This window comes from Protomyctophum parallelum (genome assembly GCF_964188405.1).
Source record: "Protomyctophum parallelum genome assembly, chromosome: 14".
NCBI lineage: Eukaryota > Metazoa > Chordata > Actinopteri > Myctophiformes > Myctophidae > Protomyctophum > Protomyctophum parallelum.
The window spans coordinates 7967114-7988120 of record NC_139709.1 but is presented as its reverse complement, the minus strand read 5'-3'; the positions used below and the strand labels follow the sequence as shown (position 1 = coordinate 7988120).

The 21007-nt window shown below is 43.5% G+C and overlaps 1 protein-coding gene across 2 annotated transcripts; it reads left to right on the top strand.

The window, feature by feature from the left end:
* The first annotated feature begins 2166 nt into the window (after positions 1–2166).
* Positions 2167–14507, top strand: bpnt2 (3'(2'), 5'-bisphosphate nucleotidase 2). Of its 2 annotated transcripts, XR_014570294.1 has the most exons (9): positions 2167–2709; positions 4443–4515; positions 5393–5539; positions 8033–8192; positions 8988–9083; positions 10210–10371; positions 10948–11082; positions 12431–12625; positions 13923–14507. XR_014570294.1 is itself a non-coding variant. In XM_083782489.1 (8 exons), the coding sequence occupies exons 1-8, from the start codon at positions 2582–2584 to the stop codon at positions 12571–12573; spliced, it is 1044 nt and encodes a 347-aa protein (XP_083638615.1). In that variant the 5' UTR covers positions 2167–2581; the 3' UTR covers positions 12574–13081. The 2 variants fall into 2 exon arrangements, 1 of the variants encoding a protein (XP_083638615.1); XM_083782489.1 differs by lacking the exon at positions 13923–14507 and having other exon boundaries at positions 12431–13081.
* The last annotated feature ends 6500 nt before the right edge of the window (positions 14508–21007 follow it).

Here is a 21007-nt window from a genome sequence, read left to right as displayed (position 1 = left end):
ACGGGAGAGTGATGGCACGAGTCTGGATGTCACAGAAGAGGCACTGAGGAGAAGAGTACCGTGGGCTTGGGCAGTTTCTGCTACGCCTGCACGACCTCTACGGCTGAGCAGCTCTGCTATACTGACGGAGAGCTGAGAGTACACCGGCTACCTGCCTTTCATCATCAATAAAGCCTACGTTATCCCAAACAAAACACCCAATCTACAACTACAAGCTCACAATGTGCCGCATTGTGAGCTTTTTAAGATTGGCTGTTTTCAGTGGTGTGCAACGAAGTATATGAATCGCCCTTTTGAGACTTCATAAGGGTGTTATTTTGCCATTCATGAGCCACTTTCTTTAGGATCCTGTCTGTGACGTTGGCTTCTCAGAGACTTCATGAGGAGCCTTTCTTTAGGATCCTGTCTGTGACGTTGGCTTCTCAGAGACTTCACGAGGAGCCTTTCTTTAGGATCCTGTCTGTGACGTTGGCTTCTCAGAGACTTCATGAGGAGCCTTTCTTTAGGATCCTGTGACGTTGGCTTCACAGAGACTTCATGAGGAGCCTTTCTTTAGGATCCTGTGACGTTGGCTTCTCAGAGACTTCATGAGGAGCCTTTCTTTAGGATCCTGTCTGTGACGTTGGCTTCTCAGAGACTTCATGAGGAGCCTTTCTTTAGGATCCTGTGACGTTGGCTTCACAGAGACTTCATGAGGAGCCTTTCTTTAGGATCCTGTGACGTTGGCTTCTCAGAGACTTCATGAGGAGCCTTTCTTTAGGATCCTGTCTGTGACGTTGGCTTCTCAGAGACTTCACGAGGAGCCTTTCAAGGATCTAACGTGGTACAACTCTTTTCTCGTGTCGTAGGAAACGTGTTTTTTTTTCCTCATGCTTTGACCATCATGGATGTTCGGTATGAGCTGCTAAACTACAGCTGTCCTTTAAATAAATAAATGTATTAATATTATTGATAATGCATTTGCGTTGTTGTGTCAGCCTGTTTTGTGTGTGTGTGTGTGTGTGTGTGCGTGCGTATCATGCTCACTTATTCATGCATGGTTTTCTATACACCATGGCATAGACGGTAGGGGTGTAATGATATACGTACTAAAAAATCTAAGTACCGTATATCGAAATGTAAACGGCAAATACCGTATTTTTTTACTTTGTATCATATCGCCTTGCAATGTAAATAATCGGTATCAATTTAATCAATGCTAAGTACTTGTGCATTGTATTTAGCAATTTTAAGAAGAAAAAGAAAAAGATGGGTTGAATTACTTTTCCATTCCATATAGCTAAAATTGGTCTGTCGATAAATGTGTGTATTCTCTGTGTTCATGTCAAGGCGTGGGTTTGTCCATGTGTTCAAAATACAATGTTTACAATCTATTTGCCAGATCATCAGTTTACTTATTTATATCCACAATAATAAATATTTCCCTTAAAAAACCTGCACTATCCACAAGTATATGCCATAATGAACCAATATCGTCCAGGTCCATGTATTGTATCGTGATACGTATCGTATCGCTGTTAAAATGTATCGTTACACCCCTAATAAACAGCTATTGTGTACAACAGTGGTTCCCAAAGTGGGGTCCGGGAACCCCCAGGGGTCCTTGAGGGAGTTCCAGGGGGTACCCAGCTAAATGATAGTTTGGAACCAAATGGACCCTTATGGGTCTGTAACTCTGAGAGTACAATTGGAACCAAACGGTGTCCATTTGGTTGCATTTGTACACTCCCAGAGTTAAATTGACATTGATGATTTTACAATATAAATTGGGGTCCCAGAGTTAGAATAGAAAATGGGGGTCCGTAGCCTAAAAATGCATGTAAAACTGGGGGTCCTTGAAATTATACTGGTTGACAATCACTGCTAGAGCCATAAAAATATTCTCTTATCCCATGGCATGTCTTTTCAAATGGGGGTCTGTCTGCAGGCTAATTAGTGTCAATTTGTGGGTCCTTGACATGAAAAGTACAACATTATAAATCATAATGCGTACAAACTGACTGTACACTAGTACCGCACACATACATTACATGATTACACACATACTAATGTACTCACCAGAGCCACAGCCCATATGATGACGTCACGATTAAGACAACCCGGTAGAGAACTGGACAGGCTCCTCCCAGTGTGTGCACGTAGAGAGGAAGCAGACACTAGGCAGAACAGAGGCAGTTCTGTTGTGATGATGATGACATGATGATGGTTTGCTTTGCATGGACGACTGGGACTATTCAACATCCAATCTTCATTATATAACGCACTGAAGTCCCAACGAGCGAAGAGTCTGACGTGTCGCCCTTTTTGGCCGCAGAGTTGACATTATAACATGTCGGTTGCTGCCATTAAGCACATACATCTGGCTAATAATATTAGCTTGCGTTGACAACACGGGGACGGCAGATCGGGGCTGTCTGTCTGGACAACAACACAGTCACACACACACCCGCAGCTGGTTGATTCATTGGCAGCCCAGGAGGTTTTGTACACATTGAGTTGTGTGTGTGTGTGTGTGTGTGTGTGTGTGTGTAATAGACCCGTTTTAAGTGCTGTGCTGTGATCTGGTCTGATCATTCCGTCCATGGGCGGCATGGCTCCCATGGGGATCCGCCTGTCGCCGCTCGGCGTGGCCGTGTTCTGCCTGCTGGGGTTCGGCGTCATCTACCACCTGTACGCCGGGGTCATCTCCAACCGCCTGGCAGCTTTCAGGTCAGTACAGTAGACAGTACAGTAGTAGTCGGTTCTCTGACTGTTCAATATGACTCTCATATTGAGAGAGAGAGAGAGAGAGAGGGGGATATAAAATACAATCCTATGCTAATAATTTAACTATTGAGTGTTTACAAATGTTCCTTTTGGTTTCACACCATCTCAGAGTAACACATGGATACAGATAGCTCTGGTACATATAGCTCTAATGCGTTTCATTTAGACGCATTAGAGCTATGGACCAGAGCTAGGATACAGACAGTTTTCAAAATAGATAGATAGCAGATCTACAAGCTCAACTCGTCGTAGAACAGGTATTTTCAGAGAGAGAGAGAGAGCATTTAGCATATTGACACTATATTATCTGCACTGAGTGACTCTTATCTCTATGGTCTCCAGTCTCCACCACCACCACCACTGCACGTGTGCCAAAACAACTGCCAGTCACCATAACCAAGCAATGATAAACTATGCAAAGACAGAACATTCAAAATACTACTAGGCCTATGTACATGTAGGCCCACTGTGCTGTACTGCAAACGATAATGTTAAGGGAACAGCAACGTCAGCAACTTATTCGACCTTCATCAGGCTATCTTTGCTCTAAAGAATTTGCAGATATACAAGCTGACAGCACGTCAGCAGTGTTTTTGGGGGTCCTTGGCACGGAAAAGTGTGAGAACTACTGATTTCGGAGGCATTTGTTGAATCAGCCTTAGGTCTTAATGGGTTAAGCTAGCAGGGTCTTTTCAGAAATTTGTTTGCTAAGATTTGTCAAATGTTTTAACGATTTATATCACTGAAGAAAAATATGCAAGGTTTTAATAATATACTCTTTATTGTTACATTCTGGCATATCATAGCCAACCTGTCTGTTAAGGGAATGTTGAAACTAAATGCGTTGGTGCAACATTTAATTAAAAATAATATTGCACCAACAGTTTTTAACATTCAATGGTTTATTGGTTGATTTATTTTTCTTTCTTAAAAAAAAAACCCAAACAAGATAGTTATCAGCACAGGCATTACGGTCAAAGGTTATACTTAAAAGGATAAACGCCCCAGGGGCTTGTTTGCATTGTGGCCGATAAGACACATTTCTGTCAACATATCGTCAAAAGTTCCTGTTTTTTTTCCTAACTTGATCGCATGCAGGTGTTGCACAACGGAAATATCCGATCTGCAAACTCACAACGCGTCAGGTCACTCGCGCGCAAAGTATGACTCAGGCTTAAAGTTTACATTTTCGCTTTCTTATCTCTGTCTTTTCTGAACCTCCCTTCCATCTACCTACCCATATTCTTTTCTACACTCCTGTCACTGTCACGTTCCTCCATTGCATCCTGTGCTGTCCTCCTTTTCTCTCAACTTCTATGTGGTTCTTAATGGTGAATGATTGAATGCATTAAGAACTTCTCATCACAATGAAATCAATCTCTTCCTCATATTCACCAATTTCACCCTTCCCTTGCTTTCTCCCTTCATCATTGGTCATTACACCATGTCTCTCTCTCTCTCCTGCCTCTCTATCCATCTCTTCCCACCTCCTCCCTCTCCTTGTCTCCTCTCTGATTATTATAATGGCTTTTTATTGTTGATGGAATGGTTTGGTTAATGTGCTTTTTTACTTCCCCCTGCATCCTACTGTCTGCCCTCTCTCTCTCTCTCTCTCTCTCTCTCTCTCTCTCTCTCTCTCTCTCTTCCCCCCCCCCCCCCCCTCCATCTCCGTCCAGACAAAGGAAACCAGTAGATCTGAGGGACCTGCTGGCTCTGTCGGTGGAGGCTGCAGTACAAGGTGGCATCGAGGTGAAATTAAATGTTCATTTTGTTCATTAGAGCAAGCCGGGGTCTTCAGCGTTTTTCATAGCAAGGCCCCCTAGATGACCCCCAAAATGTGCTGCGTCACCATTTACTCAAACCTGATGAAGATGCACACTCATTCAGGAAATGCTTACTTTGTTGTTTTGCTGATGCAAATCAGCCAAACATATTTCCTGCTGTGTCATTTCGGGCAGAAAGCTCCAAAACCCATACGTAGTATGTTGTGACAAGCTCTCTTATTAGCTTTTCATTGGTTAAATATTTATAAAAAGCACAGATAGACTGAACCACTTTAAACCTGATGTACTCTACTGTACAATATTTGTTGCATGCCACTCCCATGTTTGCTTTTTATATATACTTTATTGAAAATTATTCAGGGTTTACAGTTTATGCAAAATTACAAATACACATAAGTTACAAAAAAAATATATAAATCAAAGTATTTCAATACAAAAGTTATTTTTTTTTCCTTCTTTTTACAATGTTAGTAGGTGCCATGGTGTCAGTTTCTTTTTTCGTGTGTCAAGAGTTCTTTGTCTTTTTAGTTCAGTTTGGATTTGTTTGAAGACCACCTCTCCCGAGATGGTCTCCTGGTGAATTACCATGGCACACCTGGTTTTCCACAGTTTGTTTACAACAGTGCAAATTACATACCAGTAAAAATCTTGTTCCACAGCAGACATTCTTTCCTCGAACACCCCATACATGGCAGCATTATAGTTGATCTTAAGTTTAAAACCAATTTGTGGCATTTTCCCCCATACAAAGCTAGACCTTTGGCAGTCCACTAGCAGGTGCTATGCCATGTTTGCCACTCCCAAGTATAAAATTGGGCGTTGCGTTGTGTTGTGTTCCCCAGGTGAAGAAGGTCCGTGACGAGAACGCCCTGGCGGAGAGGTCCAAGGGTAAAACCAAAGAGGGCGCCAACGAGGCTCTAACGCTGGGGGACCTCCGGTCACACAGGAAGATGTACTACCTGATCAAGAACACCTATCCTGAACTGACGGTGAGCACAGCTAAGCACATGGAAGGGCGTGCGTGCGCGCGCGTGTGTGTGTGCGTGCGTGCGTGCACTGGGTGTGTTCAGAAGGAGATGGTGGTGGCGACTAATGCCTTGTTTATGCATGGACTACGAACCTGGTTCGCACGAATCGCACACCTAAAATACTAGATCTGTTGTGCACGCGTTGTGCTTGTCGAGCTGCTATTTCTGGTGCTATCTTCGGTGCACCACTAAGCGGTGCGTATCGAAGTATAACTCGGGGTTTAAATACCCTCAATTGGCCTGGGCCATGGCTCAGCGGTCCAGGCACCTTGGCTGGTTATCCAGTCTGGCAGTGTGCCGCGGGTTCGACTCCCGTTCCCGACGGCCTTTACTGCAGGTCTTCCCCCCCCCCCCCATCTCTCTCCCCATTTCCTGTCAGCCTACTGTCTGTCCCTGATCCATACAAATAAAATAAATAAAATTAAGGCGAAAGCCACAAAAAAACATGTAAATACCCTCAATTAAACTAAAGGAGAAAGGCGTGGATTGGAGGCCAGCTGTAGTTTTCTGAAAAACCTACGTTTCTACATCTGAAAATATGTTGTTCCAGGGACCCCCGCAGAAGCAAAGATTGGAGTTAAAAACGTTTTCTCTGAAAGAATATATATTCAAAGAATTACGCCACATTTTCAAGATTTTTCAAAAATAGCAGATATACAAGCTTGTAGTGCGGTGCCGTGCTATGAGCTTGTAGATCTGCTATTTTTCAATAGCTAAAGTATAACAGAATTCTTAAAAGGCCAAAAGGGGTTCCCGTCCAGAATGGGTTAATGTCTCTCTGCATGGGACCTCCCCTGTATGGGATCTACATGGAGAAACCTACATCTAGGATTGTCTTTTTTTTAATGAAATAGAGGGAAATTAGTAACGCCTGTATAATAGTCTCAATAATATGATAGTTTGACATTGACATATTGAGAAACTGCTTCCTGCCTGACTTTCTTATAGAAGAATTTGAAACACGATCCGAGACACACCTTAAAAGTTACACCTCAGGCTTTTGTGACCAGTTGTCCAAACAAAAGCAGGCAAACAAAAGCAGAATGCGCGCCTTGAACCACTTAAGCCTTGTGCACTTTTATGTACGTCAAATAGCTAAACTAGTTTATCTGCAAGCTTTTAGATGTGGCTGCCGTTGGTTTCCTCTGACTGTAATCTCTCTACCTACCCAAAGTAGGGACGGATGCCAGGTTGAATGTGGTTGATGCTGTCATTTACATCTGTGCACTTTTGTTTAAGGTTAACTATATACTTTTTTTCAATTAATTTGTCAACTATTAATGTTTATAGTCTGCTGGGTCAGTGTGGGATCGGGCCTTCTTGCCACCTTGCTCAGGGTCCGGAAAACGATACAGTACCTGTATACCGTGTATCGTTTATTTCATTTGTCGGGCAGAAACATCGTACTGTATCTCCAAATGTGCGTAAATGCGTGGCCTACGTGATCATCATACTATAGTATACACTGTCACACAAATGCATCAGAAGTAGCAGATCCACAAGCTCGGAACGTGGTGCAAAGTAATTCTGTTCTAGTTCTGTAACAAAGGGAGGCTACCAACGCGCTTCAAGCCTGAAGCGGCTGATCCGGTGCTTCACAGGAACAAGGACATGAGTTGCATAAGGAGAAGATACTGGAGCAGCATGGACATTTAGAGCCTTTTATTAGGTGCTAAAGTATTACAAAGACTAACGTTTCGACCTTGCGGTCTTCATCAGAGTCATGACCGCAAGGTCGAAACGTTAGTCTTTGTATAGTTTAGCACCTGATAAAAGGCTCTAAATGTCCGTGCTGCTCCAGCCTCTTCTCCTTATGTAATGTGCTCTGTACAGTAGGATGTACCTGAAGTTGGTTTCCACACGACAGAGACCATATACTATATCAACGGATCGATTACTCACCCTAAGCTTTATCTTACACCTTGTGTCGTAGTCGATCTACATTACAAGCTAAATATTGTGACACATTGTGAGCTTGTAGATATTTTTTTAAATAATACATTAAATTGATTAGTTTGATTAACCCATTCTGGGCGGGAACCCCTTTTGGTGTTTTAAGCATTATGTTATGCTTTAGCTATTGAACAATAGCAGATCTACAAGCTCATAGCGCGGCACCAAGTGCCACGCTACGAGCTGGTAGATCTGTAGTAGTTATTTTTGAAAGATCGTGAAAATGTGCCGCAAAGTTTTGAATATATATTCTTTCAGAGCGTTTTTAACTCAAATCTTTGCTTCTGGGGGGGTTGCCTGTAACAATATCTTTTCAGATATGATCCGCGGCCAAATACAGATAACTATGGGGGTCCTTGACATGGAAATGTTGAGAACCACTGACATAGAAACATGGGTTTTTCAGAAAACTGGTAGAATTTAGATTAGAAGCCTTTTTTTTTAAACTGAGTCTAAATGGATTATTTGGTGCCCCCCCGTCCCCTTACTTTATGTTCTCAGGTGAACAGCGAGGAACACGACAACGCGGCGGACGAGGAGCACAGCGTGTGGAACCGTGAGATCCCCGACGACATCCAGAAGATAGAGGGAGGCCGGGAGGTCGCTGCGGAGGCCGTCACCATATGGATAGACCCCCTGGATGCCACGCAGGAGTACACCGGTACGTGTGTGTGGGACCTTTGTTACCAGGGCTGCAACTTTTGATTATTATTTGATATAATTAGTTTTTAATCAATACAATTTGTATTGCAATTGCAGACGGTGTGCAGGTCTTTGTGCACTTTATTTGCATTTAAAAAAAAATTATATAAAAATGTGAAACAATATATATATATATATATATATATATGCAAAGATTTGCACCACATTTTCATGATTTAAAATAAATTGCAGATCTACAAGCTTCTAAAGTACAACATAATGCTTAAAACACCAAAAGGGGTTCCCGCCCAGAATGGGTTATGCAATAAGAATTCTAAAGAAACGGGGTTAGAAACAACATCTATATTCTTTCCCCCAAAATATATTATTTTTATTATCTTCTTTTTTAAATGATTGATTGCGGTATATCCGTTAGTTCGATGAACTATTGCACCCCCTACTGTGTGTGTGTGTGTGTGTGTGTGTGTGTGTGTGTGTGTGTGTGTGTGTGTGTGTGTGTGTGTGTGTGTGTGTGTGTGTGTGTGTGTGTGTGTGTGTGTGTGTGTGTGGGCTCATTGGTTCCAAAATGAAATGGGAGACTCACGTCTGTCCTTGTCTCCTTTTCCTCACTCTGGTGTCTATTCTATTCTCCTGTCCTAAATGTCTCCTCTTTATCTCCTTATACCCTATCTCCTTACCTGCCTCGCTTACACCCTCCCTGCTGATCCTCCCTTGTGTCGTTTTTCCACTGGATCTTTATGTAACCCTTTATGTGTGTGTGTGTGTGTGTGTGTGTGTGTGTGTGCACACACAGAGAACCTGGTGCAGTACGTGACCACCATGGTGTGTGTGGCTGTGGATGGTAAACCGGTCATAGGGGTCATACACAAACCCTTCACAGGATTCACAGGTAAGTGTGTGTGTGTGTGTGTGTGTGTGTGTGTGTGTGTGTGTGTGTGTGTGTGTGTGTGTGTGTGTGTGTGTGTGTGTGTGTGTGTGTGTGTGTGTGTGTGTGTGTGTGTGTGTGTGTGTGTGTGTGTGTGTGTGTGTGTGTGTGTGTGTGTGTGTGTGTGTGTGTGTGTGTTACTATTCAGTATGCGTAATGCGTCGGGTAATAACATAACAATTAACTGGTGCATGTGTTTTGTCCGACGTACTAAACGTCTGACAGGTATTTGTCCGACACCTAACCTCACAGGAAGCCAGGGGGTTCCTTTTAACCAGAGCCATAGAGTAAGACAGAGTTATACGTTATATAGCCTCGGTACCAGGCTTTCATTTTTGTTGGTGCAAAAATGTAAAGCCTGGAGGAACGCATTGGCCGCTCTGGTCTAAAAGTGGGAGTCAACCCTTCCGGGTGGGCGTCGGTCCAAATGATGTGACGTAGCGCTGCACTAGGGGGGAGAGGAGGGTCCGGGGGTGACGGACAGATCGATGAGATCCAATCAGGGCGTGCGCAGATCTGAGCCGCGACCCGCCCCTCTAGACCAGAAATCTAACACGTTAGCTCAGGCTATACGTTATACGACATTGAGGGGGCAGAAAACTGAGCTCTCGAGCGCTGTTCACGCAGCCTGGACAGTGACAAGCTAGATATGTGATCTACAAGCTTACACCATAACATGTTGTAAGCTTGTAGGTGGCCTATTTTGGGGTATTGTTTTTCAATCATGAGATTTTATTTTTGCTTTAATCCATGAACTTGTACTGCAGTATCGTATCGATCTCATTGACCATGCATATAATACAATATTGTCAACAACAGAACATGCATCCTTACTTTACCCTACACAGCCACAGTCCAAGCAGGGATTCTTAGCTTTTAAATGTGGGAAGCACCTTTTTGCCAGTTCACCTTGAATATGTATTTTGCATCACGACTCATTTCAGTCGTTTTGGATTCCATAGAAGTGAGATTATGTCTTCTACGGAAGCGTGTCTGTCATGCACGGGAACATTTGAAATAGGCGATCTACAAGCTTACACCATAACTGTGTGTGTGTGTGTGTGTGTGTGTGTGTGTGTGTGGGGGGCAGCCTGGGCGCTGGTGGGGGGAGGGACCAACGTGGCTGCGCGTGCCTCCTACGTCGTCAGCCCCCCCAAGGTCATCGTGTCTCGCTCACACGCTGGGAAGGTCAAGAACTTCATTCAGGAGGCGTTCGGGGTCAATGCCACCATCATACCTGCAGGTGGAGCAGGTGAGCATACGGGCCTCTACCCTGAGAATATTTACCAGACATGTTTTGAAAGGACTAATTATCTTTTCTTTTTTTTTCTCCTTTGGCCTATAATGATGTGCCCAAAATACGGCTGTCAAGGTTAATCTAGTTAACCCATTTAGACCTGAGGACGATTCTACAAATGTCTTCTAAATCCTGACAGTTTTCTGAAAAACCCTATGTTTCTATGTCAGTGGTTCTCAAACATTTTCATGTCAAGGACCCCAAAAATGATATGTAATTGGCCACCGACCCCCATCTGAAAATATGTTGTTCCAGGGACCTCCCCAGAAGCAAAGATTTGAGTTAAAAACGTTCGCTCTGAAAGAATATATTTGTAAGATTCGTGCCGCATTTTCACGATAAAAGGAATAGCAGACCCACAAGCTCGCAGCGCGGCACCTGAGCTTGTAGATCTGCTATTTTTCAATAGCTAAAGTATAACATAATGCTTAAAACACCAAAAGGGGTTCCCGCCCCAAAATGGGCAGTGGACAGTACAGATTTCCTCATGAAAATCTCTCTCTCTCTGTCTCCCCCCCCCCCCCCCTCCAGGCTATAAAGTGCTGTCTCTGCTGGATCTTCCCCAGGGGGAGATGGAGGCCTCAGACCAGGCCGACGTCTACATTCACGTGACCTACATTAAGAAGTGGGACATCTGTGCTGGAGCTGCACTGCTGGCTGCGCTGGGTACGCATAGATCAGGGCTGGGCAACTTTGACCATGGCGAGGGCTAATATATTTCCACACTTCACTCCAGAGGGCCACAGTGCATATTACTGTCGTAGCAAAAAATTGCCGATCTACAAGCTCAAAACGCGTCGCAGTGCGACGCATTTTGAGCTTGTAGATCAGCTATTTTTGCTGGGGGGGGTGCTATTTGCGGGGGGGGGGGGGGGTTTGCTATTAATATTTTTTTATTGAATTTCAAATTTGTTTATGTTAACTTTATGAACTTTTTGACACAGAAAGACAATCACATTTTAATACTAATAAATTAAAGCGGGTTTGGAATTGCAACAGCTGAAATCAATACTATATCAGTATTCTGATATTAACACGCAGTTAAAAGTTAAAAACGTTGGCCCAGGCCGTAGCGTAACGGTCTGGGCACCGGACTGGTAATCCAGTCGCAGTGTGCCGCGGGTTCGACTCCCGGACCCGACACGGCCTTTACTGCATGTCATCCCCCCATCTCTCTCCCGTTTCCTGTCAGCCTACTGTCTGTCCCTTCAAAAATCAATAAAAGGCGTAAGCCGCAAAAAAAAAAAATTAAAAACGTTTGCTCTGAAAGAATATATATTCCAAGATTTGCGACACATTTTCACGATTTTTCAAAAATAGCAGATCTACAAGCTCGTGGCCGCGCTACGAGCTTGTAGAATTGCTATAATACGCCAAAAGGGGTTCTCGTCCTGACTGGGTTAATTCAGGGGTTCTCAACCCGTGGGTCGCGAATAAACTTATTATTTTTTTCTTCAACTGAATGGCTGGGAAATGGTACATGCATACACTTTCCTTAACGATTAGATCTGGTTTCAGTATTAATTTATGATATATCTTCTCTATTATTAAGGTTATTTTTTGCAGTCAGTTTGTATTGTAGTGGCAGGGAGGGGGTCTTGAGACATGGCCAGGGGGGTCCCTCTGGGGGGGTCCCCATGGGGGGTCACTCTGGGGGGTCTCTGGGGGGGTCCCCAGCCAAACACGTTGAGAACCCCTCGGGTTAACCCATTTTGAGCAGGAACCCCTTTTGGTGGTTACATACCTTATGTTATAATTTAGCTATTGAAAAATAGCAGATCTACAACTTGTAGGTCTGCTATTTTTGAAAAATCGTTAAAATGTGCCTCAAATCTTTCAGAAAATTGTCATGATTTAGAAAACTTTTTTTTTTTTTTTTTTTTTTCGACGTCAGGCCTGAATGGGTTTAATTTACGAGTTACGAGCTAAAATAGTTTGGGAACCAAAACTGACTGAAGTAGGAAGCTGTACAGCGTGTGCTGACCGTAACGTACCGTACCGCTGCTGGTTTCAGACGGCCAGATGACCACTCTGCAGGGCGAGGACATCAACTACGGCGGCACCGAGGCCAACAAGGCGGGCCTGGTGGCCAGCGTGGGCCTGGACCACAAGGCTCTGGTGGAGAAACTGCCCCACTGGGACCCCGACCAGCACTGATGGACAAAACACACAACAGAGCCGTTGACGACGTCGTCGTCGTGACCAGAAGGTACTTTGTAGGGAGATAATAATAAATAAATAAAAGGAAAAACACAAAAAAAATATTTTCAATAAAAAGTATTTTCAACAGAATTTGAAAATGCATTATTTATGTCGTATACTGTACGTACGGTACAACACAGCCGTGCAAAAAGACATATAAATTGGCCTTTAAAAAAAGAAAAAAGAAGATAGAATATGTTCTGTTTTCCATGGCCGTGCCAACACTCCAATCAGTGACTTAACGAGGGAAGTACAATGGGATCGGGACGCAAGTGTGGCCGTCGCTGAGAGAGAACCACCTTTTGGGACGGCCGGACGGACGGACGCATATCAATGGCTCTGTGCACGCACAGCTCGCTCACACATCCGATACCCGCCAGTGAGAGATCAGTTACCAAACGACAACAGTTAAGGCACCCACCCAACCGTGTGCGCAGTATGGACCTATCCATCACAGCGAGCAGCGGAAAAACAATGGTCAGTCGTTCTTCGATTTTTCTAAAAATAGCAGATCTACAAGCTCGTAGCGCGCCACTTGGTGGCGCGCTATGAGCTTGTAGATCTGCTATTTTTCAATAGCTAAAGCATAGCATAATGCTAACACCAAAAGGGGTTCTCGCCCCAAAATGGGTTAAGGCACCCACCCACCCGTGTGTACAGTAAGGACCTATCCATCACAGCGAGCAGCGGAACAATGGCGTCTCGCTCGTTCACACGTTTTAACACCATTACAGACAAACGGGCAAAAACAACTTCATTGTGGACGGCGAAGTTTCATGAGCACAACTGGCTGGACGGGACATCGTCACCGCCGTGGTCATCATCGTCACCCGGGGGGGGATAACGACCACCGATCGTTCCGACAAACACACGTGATCACTGTCATCACATGCACTGCCATTATGACCATCAGGCAAGGCAGCACCATCAGGAGAAACCAATTAATCCAGGCCGGATTGGAAGAAGAATTAATTTAATCCTAAACATGTTTTCTATTTTTTTTTTTTTTAAGTGCATGCCCTAATGATCTTTTCATAGTTTGTGACGATGCGATATTAATATGTCGGCATCTAAAATGACCGGGTGCTGCTATCCCTGAAAGCTGATCTGAGAACTAAGTACTGTCTTTCATATCATCCCAAACAACCACACAACTGGAAAAGTCTGGATAGTTGACAAATTAAAACGAAAAACAATTGATACATGAGTAGAAAAGAATACATGCAGATGCTTCCATACAGGTGTACTGTACGATACAATTAAGCAATTAACATAAGTTTGCTCATGCTTTGTGGCATGTACAGACATGCTGAGCAGCCCCCAGTTGACCTCTATGTTGGATCAAGACGGCGGGAGAAAAGTGACTGAAAGAGGGTTCATTATTGGCACGGATGGCAGGAGCTTCACTCACAAAGACTCGTGACACTTTTGGTTTGTTTCTGTTCATTCCTCTAATAGGCTACGGGTACATGCACACACAGCAGCCATTTGATATACAGTAGGTGTTACCGATGATACTAATAATCCATGTGTGCAGTTGTACACTCTTCAGAGTTACACACCCGTACAGGGCCATTTGGGACCCACTCAAGGACAAGACAGTTTTGAGACCCAGTTCCAGTGAGCCAACATGCACAATAGCAGCACCCCTTGACTCTGTTTGACCATAACGGAACACACCTGTGATTAAGGAAGTATAGGGAAGGGGCTCAGAAGCAGGAAGAGTTGTTCTGTGTGCATATTACCCCATTTGTCATAACGTCTGTAACATCCTAGTCAGAGTTCCTGGATTGTTCGGTCGGTCTCCCTGCGTATTGGGGGGTGTTTCTTGACTTTGTCATCGCCATGACGCAGTTTATCCTCGTTCATTTGGCGGAGGAAATCATTTAACTAGCCTGGACTAGGGGGGGGGGGGGGGGGGGAGGGGGCACAATGCAGGGCACAATGCAGAGATAATTTCATAGTGTTATTTTGGTGCTATTTGTCATTGTCACTGTCAGGCGGTAACGTATTTCCAAAATAGTTTATTTTAAGTAAATATAATTGGTCATGAGTGATGCACCGATGTATCGGCCACACCATCGGTATCAGCTGATAATTGCCGTCGTCGTTCAATATCGGTGTGGGCAAATAAATCTGACATTAACCGATGGCAGTAGCCGATATTTAGCTGTTGTTGATAAGCATGCATTTTGCGTTGGCTACGTTGGTGTGTTGGTTATCTGCAGCCTACCAAGCTGTAGATTATGAACATGTATTCCTCATGTTGAGATGTATTTGTTTCCCACAAAAGGTGGAAATAACAACAAAAACTATAATTGGTATAGGCTACATTGATATTTTAAACATCGGTATCGACCAATCATTTCCATATCGGTGCATCCCTAGCCATAAGCTCTTTTAAATTTTTAATATTTTCAAAGGTTAAATATTTATACAACTCACAGACTTAACCACTTTCAACATGCGTTCCTTGTTTTGGGCATGTCGTTGGTGAATGTTTTCTAGACCTTTTACAAAAATAGCACATCTACAAGCTCACGTCACATCATGACACATTGTGAGCTTGTAGATTAGCCATTTTCGCTATTTACAAAAAAATAACATAAGAAATGAAATGTGGAGATACAAGGTTTTTGTCTGACAGCGACAACATGTACAACCAGGGTTTTATTTCAATTAGCCTGAACAAGTCACTGTCTGGAACCATGTGTCCATTCTTTTTTTTTTTTATATATACATTTTTTATCCCACGATTTTGTAACCCATTTTTCACCCCTGTGTCAATCATCTAATGTGATCCTGGGCTCTACACACCCTCCGCCAACCTGGGGAGAGCAACGGACTTAACTCATGCTTCCTTCATGCTTGAGTGTCCAAGTTGCTCCTTTACACCTGACAGGGGGGAGTTTCCCTGGTTGGACGTAGCGCGTGGAAGGAACACGTTATTCCAACCAGTTCCTTTCCCCTCAATCAGGCGCCCCGGCTGACCAGGGGGAGGCAGTTTAGAGACCAGGTTTACTGCATGTTTTTGTGAGGGTACCTACCCTAGGGGACATGGGGAGAACATGCAAACTCCACACAGAAAGGCCCTTTCGCCAACCCCGCCTTCGGGTATGGGCACTGATGGAGGAGGAGGAAACACGCCGTCAGCACCCACAGCGCCCCGAGCGGGAATCGAACCCAGGACCTTCTACCATGTGTCACATTCTTGAGGTGTTGGAAATAGTCCAACTCTGTTGTGCCCTCTTACCGTACTGGTCTCAGTGTTATGTTTTGACATGACCGTTATCCATCCATCCAGCCAATAACAATACAGTACTGTGCTCAAATGAACATTTGCTTTCATGCATTGAAACATCAGTTAAAAACAATGTAGCTCAATGTTATAAAACTGTTGACTGTGAAGAAAAAACAGATACAAATGTCAGTGGATTGTTTATAAAGTGTGTCTTACCAGCCTGTATATTGCTCCTGAAAACATTGTATTGGGGGTGGGGGGGGGGGTGTATAGAATCAAAGTCTAATGTTCATAAAATATTAATAGAATAGATTATGGTAGTGACCTGGAGAAGCCATGAGCATTTTAACCCATTCTGAACGGGCACCCATTTTGGTGTCAGCATCATGTCTTGCTTTAGCTATTTAAAAATAGCAGATCTACAAGCTCATATCGCGCCACCAAGTGGCGCGATACGAGCTTGTAGGTCTGCTATTTTTGAATAATCGAAGAGCGACTGACATTTTTAGAATCTGATCTCAGGTCAGAATGGGTTCATCAGACCAGTGTGTGTCCGGCGGAAACCTCGTATGAATCTGATCTCAGGTCAGAATGGGTTAAAGGCCCAGATGGTGATGCATCTCCTGAGGAGACGGACATCTTTTCAGTGTCTGTCTGAAATGCATGGATCAGGCCTTAAAATGCAAACGATACGAGTGCCTTGGATGGGCGTTATAGGAACCAATGTCATCTCTTTGCTGATGTGGGACATTTTGGGAATGTTGTTATTACGGAAGTGAGGATGTGTGTTGGCTTACAGCTACTCGGGCTGCCTGGATGACAGGCAGGAGTGATGGATGCTCTGGTATAATTATGATAGGGTGGTTACTGTCCGGGACAAATAATCTATGACAGTGTGTGTGTCTGTCCTGTAGCATTTCTATCTCTGGGACCCCCAATTTATCTTGTAAAATCAATGTTAATTTAACTCTGAGGGTGTACAAATGGAACCAAATGGACCCGTTAGGGCCCATTTGGTTCCATTTGTACACTCAGAGTTACAGAGTATCAAGGGTCCATTTGGGTCCAAACTATCATTTAGCTGGGGACCCCCTGGAACTCCCTAAAGGACCTCTGAGGGTACCTTTGGGAACCACTGATCTATGACAACATTGGTGCTTGGATGAGAGATTGACATAAATATTATGGACGGTGTGTGTTGTGCATGAATGACTCACTCCATCCATCAGTCAGCCCTTTGTGTCTTGTGTTGGGTTTATATGTACTGTATAGTGTACAATAGCGCATTTTGTAAAATAATTATAGACTATATACTAGTATACCAGGGGTAAGCAACGAAGTGTCCTCAGGCAAATGTCTCTCCGGGACTTGATATTGAGGGGTTGGACTGCCGCGAAACATTTTGGCCTTTTTTAACGTCAATTTAGTCTAAATTGACATTAAAAAAGGCCAAATTAGAGGAATATCTCGATTTGAGTGGACCTGAGATCAGATTCATACGAGGTTTCCACTGGACACACACTGGTCTGATTAACCCATTCTGACCTGAGATCAGATTCTAGAAATGTCAGTCGCTCTTCGATTTTTCAAAAATAGCAGACCTACAAGCTCGTATCGCGCCACTCGGTGGCGCGATATGAGCTTGTAGATCTGCTATTTTTAAATAGATAAAGCATAACATGATGCCGACACCAAAATGGGTGCCCGGTCAGAATGGGTTAAGACTGTTTTCACAACCCATGCCAGCTACACTCTCTGCACTGTCACTCTCAACATGGAGTTTCAGTATATTACAATTCTGATAAACCTTCTTTAGGTGTGGATAGTTTCTCTATTTGGACAAAATAAAATCATATTCTCCCAATTTATCTCACAGGCCAGATATTCTCTCTGGGGGACCAGTTTTGGCCCGCGGGCCGCCCGTTGCCTACCCCTGTATACGGTAATGAATGATGGGGTTGGAGGGGGACGTGTGGATGTGTTGTAAGTTGGGCAGCTAGAACAGCCAATGAGCTTCAGGATGGAGACAGCCATAGGATGATGTCCTGTAGGTACGATGAACACTTCTACCCTTTATTTTTATTTAATATGATGATGTGTTTGTTTTAGTAAAGATCAATCGCGGAACAAGAGTCCTGGAATAACATCACTGGTGGTGAGACGATAGCCATTCTGAAACACAGAAGTTACGACTCAATAACCCATTTTGGTGTCAGCATCATGTCATGCTTTAGCTATTTAAAAATAGCAGATCTACAAGCTCATATCGCGCCACCGAGTGGCGCGATACGAGCTTGTAGGTCTGCTATTTTTTGAAAAATCGAAGAGCGACTGACATTTTTAGAATCTGATCTCAGGTCAGAATGGGTTCATCAGACCAGTGTGTGTCCGGCGGAAACCTTGTATGAATCTGATCTCAGGTCAGAATGGGATAAAGGTCTGCAAAGGCCACACTCTGCCTGCTGATGACTAGGGTTGGGATCCTTTAGGATGTAAACCGTTCCCTTTGACGAACAGCTCTGTAACTCTGAGAGTGTACAAATCTGTACTCTCAGAGAGTTATGGTGGTCCATGAAATGTTTAGAACAACCACTACTGTAATTGTACAGCAGACTATGGACCCTATTTCTGTCGGTGCCAAACTTCTTTGCCTTTTTTATTTTATTTTGAAAAACATAAAAAAATTATTCAACTAGCCGAACTACATTGACACGTGAACTTGTAGATCGCATGTAGTTATTTGAACTATACAATAGTGTGTGTGTGTATATATATATATATATATATATATATATATTTTAAAAAAAAACGTTTGTATAGTTCAAAGGAAAATAAATGTAGCTATAAGACGGTAAGACATTGACGAAAAAAGGGCCAATGACGTCCACACGCCAGCTCTGACGGTGAGATACAAATGTGATTGAACCGATTCCGTCTCCTCAATTTTTGATCCTATTCCAGATCCCAACCTTAGAGTATATACTCTAAGATCCCAACCCTACTAATGGCTCTGTTGGGTGTCAACAGAGAGAGAGAGAAACAGGGGGTTAATGTGATTTCTAAAGATGTTGACTCACGGTGACTTTTGAATCTATTCATTTCCGCTGTAGCCAGTGGCCACTAGCCAGGTAGACCCACTGAACTCAGTCTGTCCTGAAAATGACCTAATAACTGGAGTATATGACCTCAGGGCTTAAAGTTCTCAGTCCTGGGGACTGATTTCAGTCCTGAGGATCTCATCTAGGGGTCATTTAATGAGATCAGTGCAGATTTGAAAAAGAAAAACCTTTTCAGTCTTGGGATTGTTTTTGGCTTTAAGCCCTGTGACCTGCATTCTGTCCTTACTGAGACGAGTGGCTACTGGAATGAACAGACGGGAAACCCACAGTCTGGGACTAAACTCAGGCTGGGACTGAACTCAGGCTGGGACTAAACTCAGGCTGGGACTAAACTCAGGCTGGGACTAAACTCAGGCTGGGACTAAACTCAGGCTGGGACTAAACTCAGGCTGGGACTGAAAGGCTGTGAGTGAGATTAGTCAAACCTCCAGCAGGTGATCATTTATATTGGTTCCCAAACCTTTTCATGTCAAGGACCCCCAAATTGACATTAATTATCCCGCGGACCCCCCATTTGAATAGATATTCCAGGGACCCCCATAAGAGAAGATTGTTACGGCCCTAGCAGTGATTCTCAACCCGTTTGATTTCAAGGACCCTCCGTTTGACATGCATTAGTCTACCGATCCCCATGTAATGGTATTTCTATCCCTGGGACCCCCAATTTATATTGTAAAATCGATGTTAATTTAACTCTGAGAGTGTACAAATGAATCCATCCAGGCAATCTGAGAATCCCATCGTCAAATATTCGGGAAAACAGCGACCCCTGTTGTTCCTCGAGGGTTGATGAGGCTAGCCTGGTTAATAAACCAGACCGAAAAATTGCCTGCCAGCGGATTACGGTCTGGAGAGGCTCAATTGTACGCCCATTTCCTACACCAGAGAAATGGGGCGGCCAATCGGGACACGGTATGCAATATGGGGGGGCTTAGGTACAGTGACTTTCAATGCTTGAGACCTTTGACTGACAGTAGCTCTGACCAATTGCGTCAAAGAGAAAATGTTTCAACCCGCCACCCCTGGAAATGAAATCCAAGCTGAGCCTCCCCAGACTAATATCCCGCGGTCCGTGCGATATTAGTCTGGTTTATTAACCAGGCTATGATGAGGCAACAGTCTTTCTATACTATGTAGAATGTAGATGTTCTAGGTCTGTGTGTTCACACCTCATGCCCCTTTAATTCTCTAATTGCATGTCATCTAACTGAGTTTAACTAACTCAGGTTTATACAGTGCACACGCTGGCATTTCATTGGACATTCTGAGTTCACCTCCAGTCTATAAAAGGGAAGGATGTCTTTTTTTTATTGTGTTTATTTTCGGGGGAGTTATACGTAATATTCAAATATGGAAAAGCTGTAGATGTAACAAGTTTGCTCCAATCAACTGAAGATGATCACACTCATCATTAGATCATTATTTCTGTATGAATTGAATGAAAGAGAACACTATGGTTCACAGAACAACTGAATGGTTAAGTTGAAAAATGAATGTCCTTGTCTTTGGTTTCTTGTTGTCCTGTTCTGGTATACAGTATAATGTGTGAATGTTCTTGTGATTACATAAAAATGTATTCCAATTCCAATCTTCTTATTTTATTGTTTTATAATATAACTTCATTGTCATTACATTGCACCTTTCAGTTTTCTATTCCTACTGTATGTCCACAAATGCAATGACTCAGGTCACACTGTGAAAAAAACTAAAATGGTCAAACATAATGAGAAACTCTCCATCTCTCTCTCTCTCACTGCCTCGCTGATACTGTTCATGGACATTTTACAGGCACTGAAAATGTATAAAGTTGCCTTTTTTTTTTTTACATAGGGGAATTGTTGAAAAGTTGAAATGACAGTGTACCATTAAAACATTTGTTCCATGTTTCCCTTAGCCAGAACCTGATAGTGTGGGGGGCCGGGAAGGGGGGGGGGGGCTTTCACTCATGCATGCGTGCGTGGACCTGTGCACGCGCGCGGGTGACATTTTTGTGTATTTATTTTCTTTGTTAGTGGTCTTCACGGTTATT

What these genes read in the sequence shown, in the direction of transcription:
- bpnt2 (XM_083782489.1), top strand. Translation starts at nt 2,582, where the DNA reads ATGGGCGGCATGGCTCCCATGGGGATCCGCCTGTCGCCGCTCGGCGTG. An exon ending in AACCGCCTGGCAGCTTTCAG is followed by an intron (nt 2,710 to 4,442) that starts GTCAGTACAGTA and finishes ATCTCCGTCCAG; the next exon opens with ACAAAGGAAACCAGTAGATC. An exon ending in TGCACTGCTGGCTGCGCTGG is followed by an intron (nt 11,083 to 12,430) that starts GTACGCATAGAT and finishes TGCTGGTTTCAG; the next exon opens with ACGGCCAGATGACCACTCTG.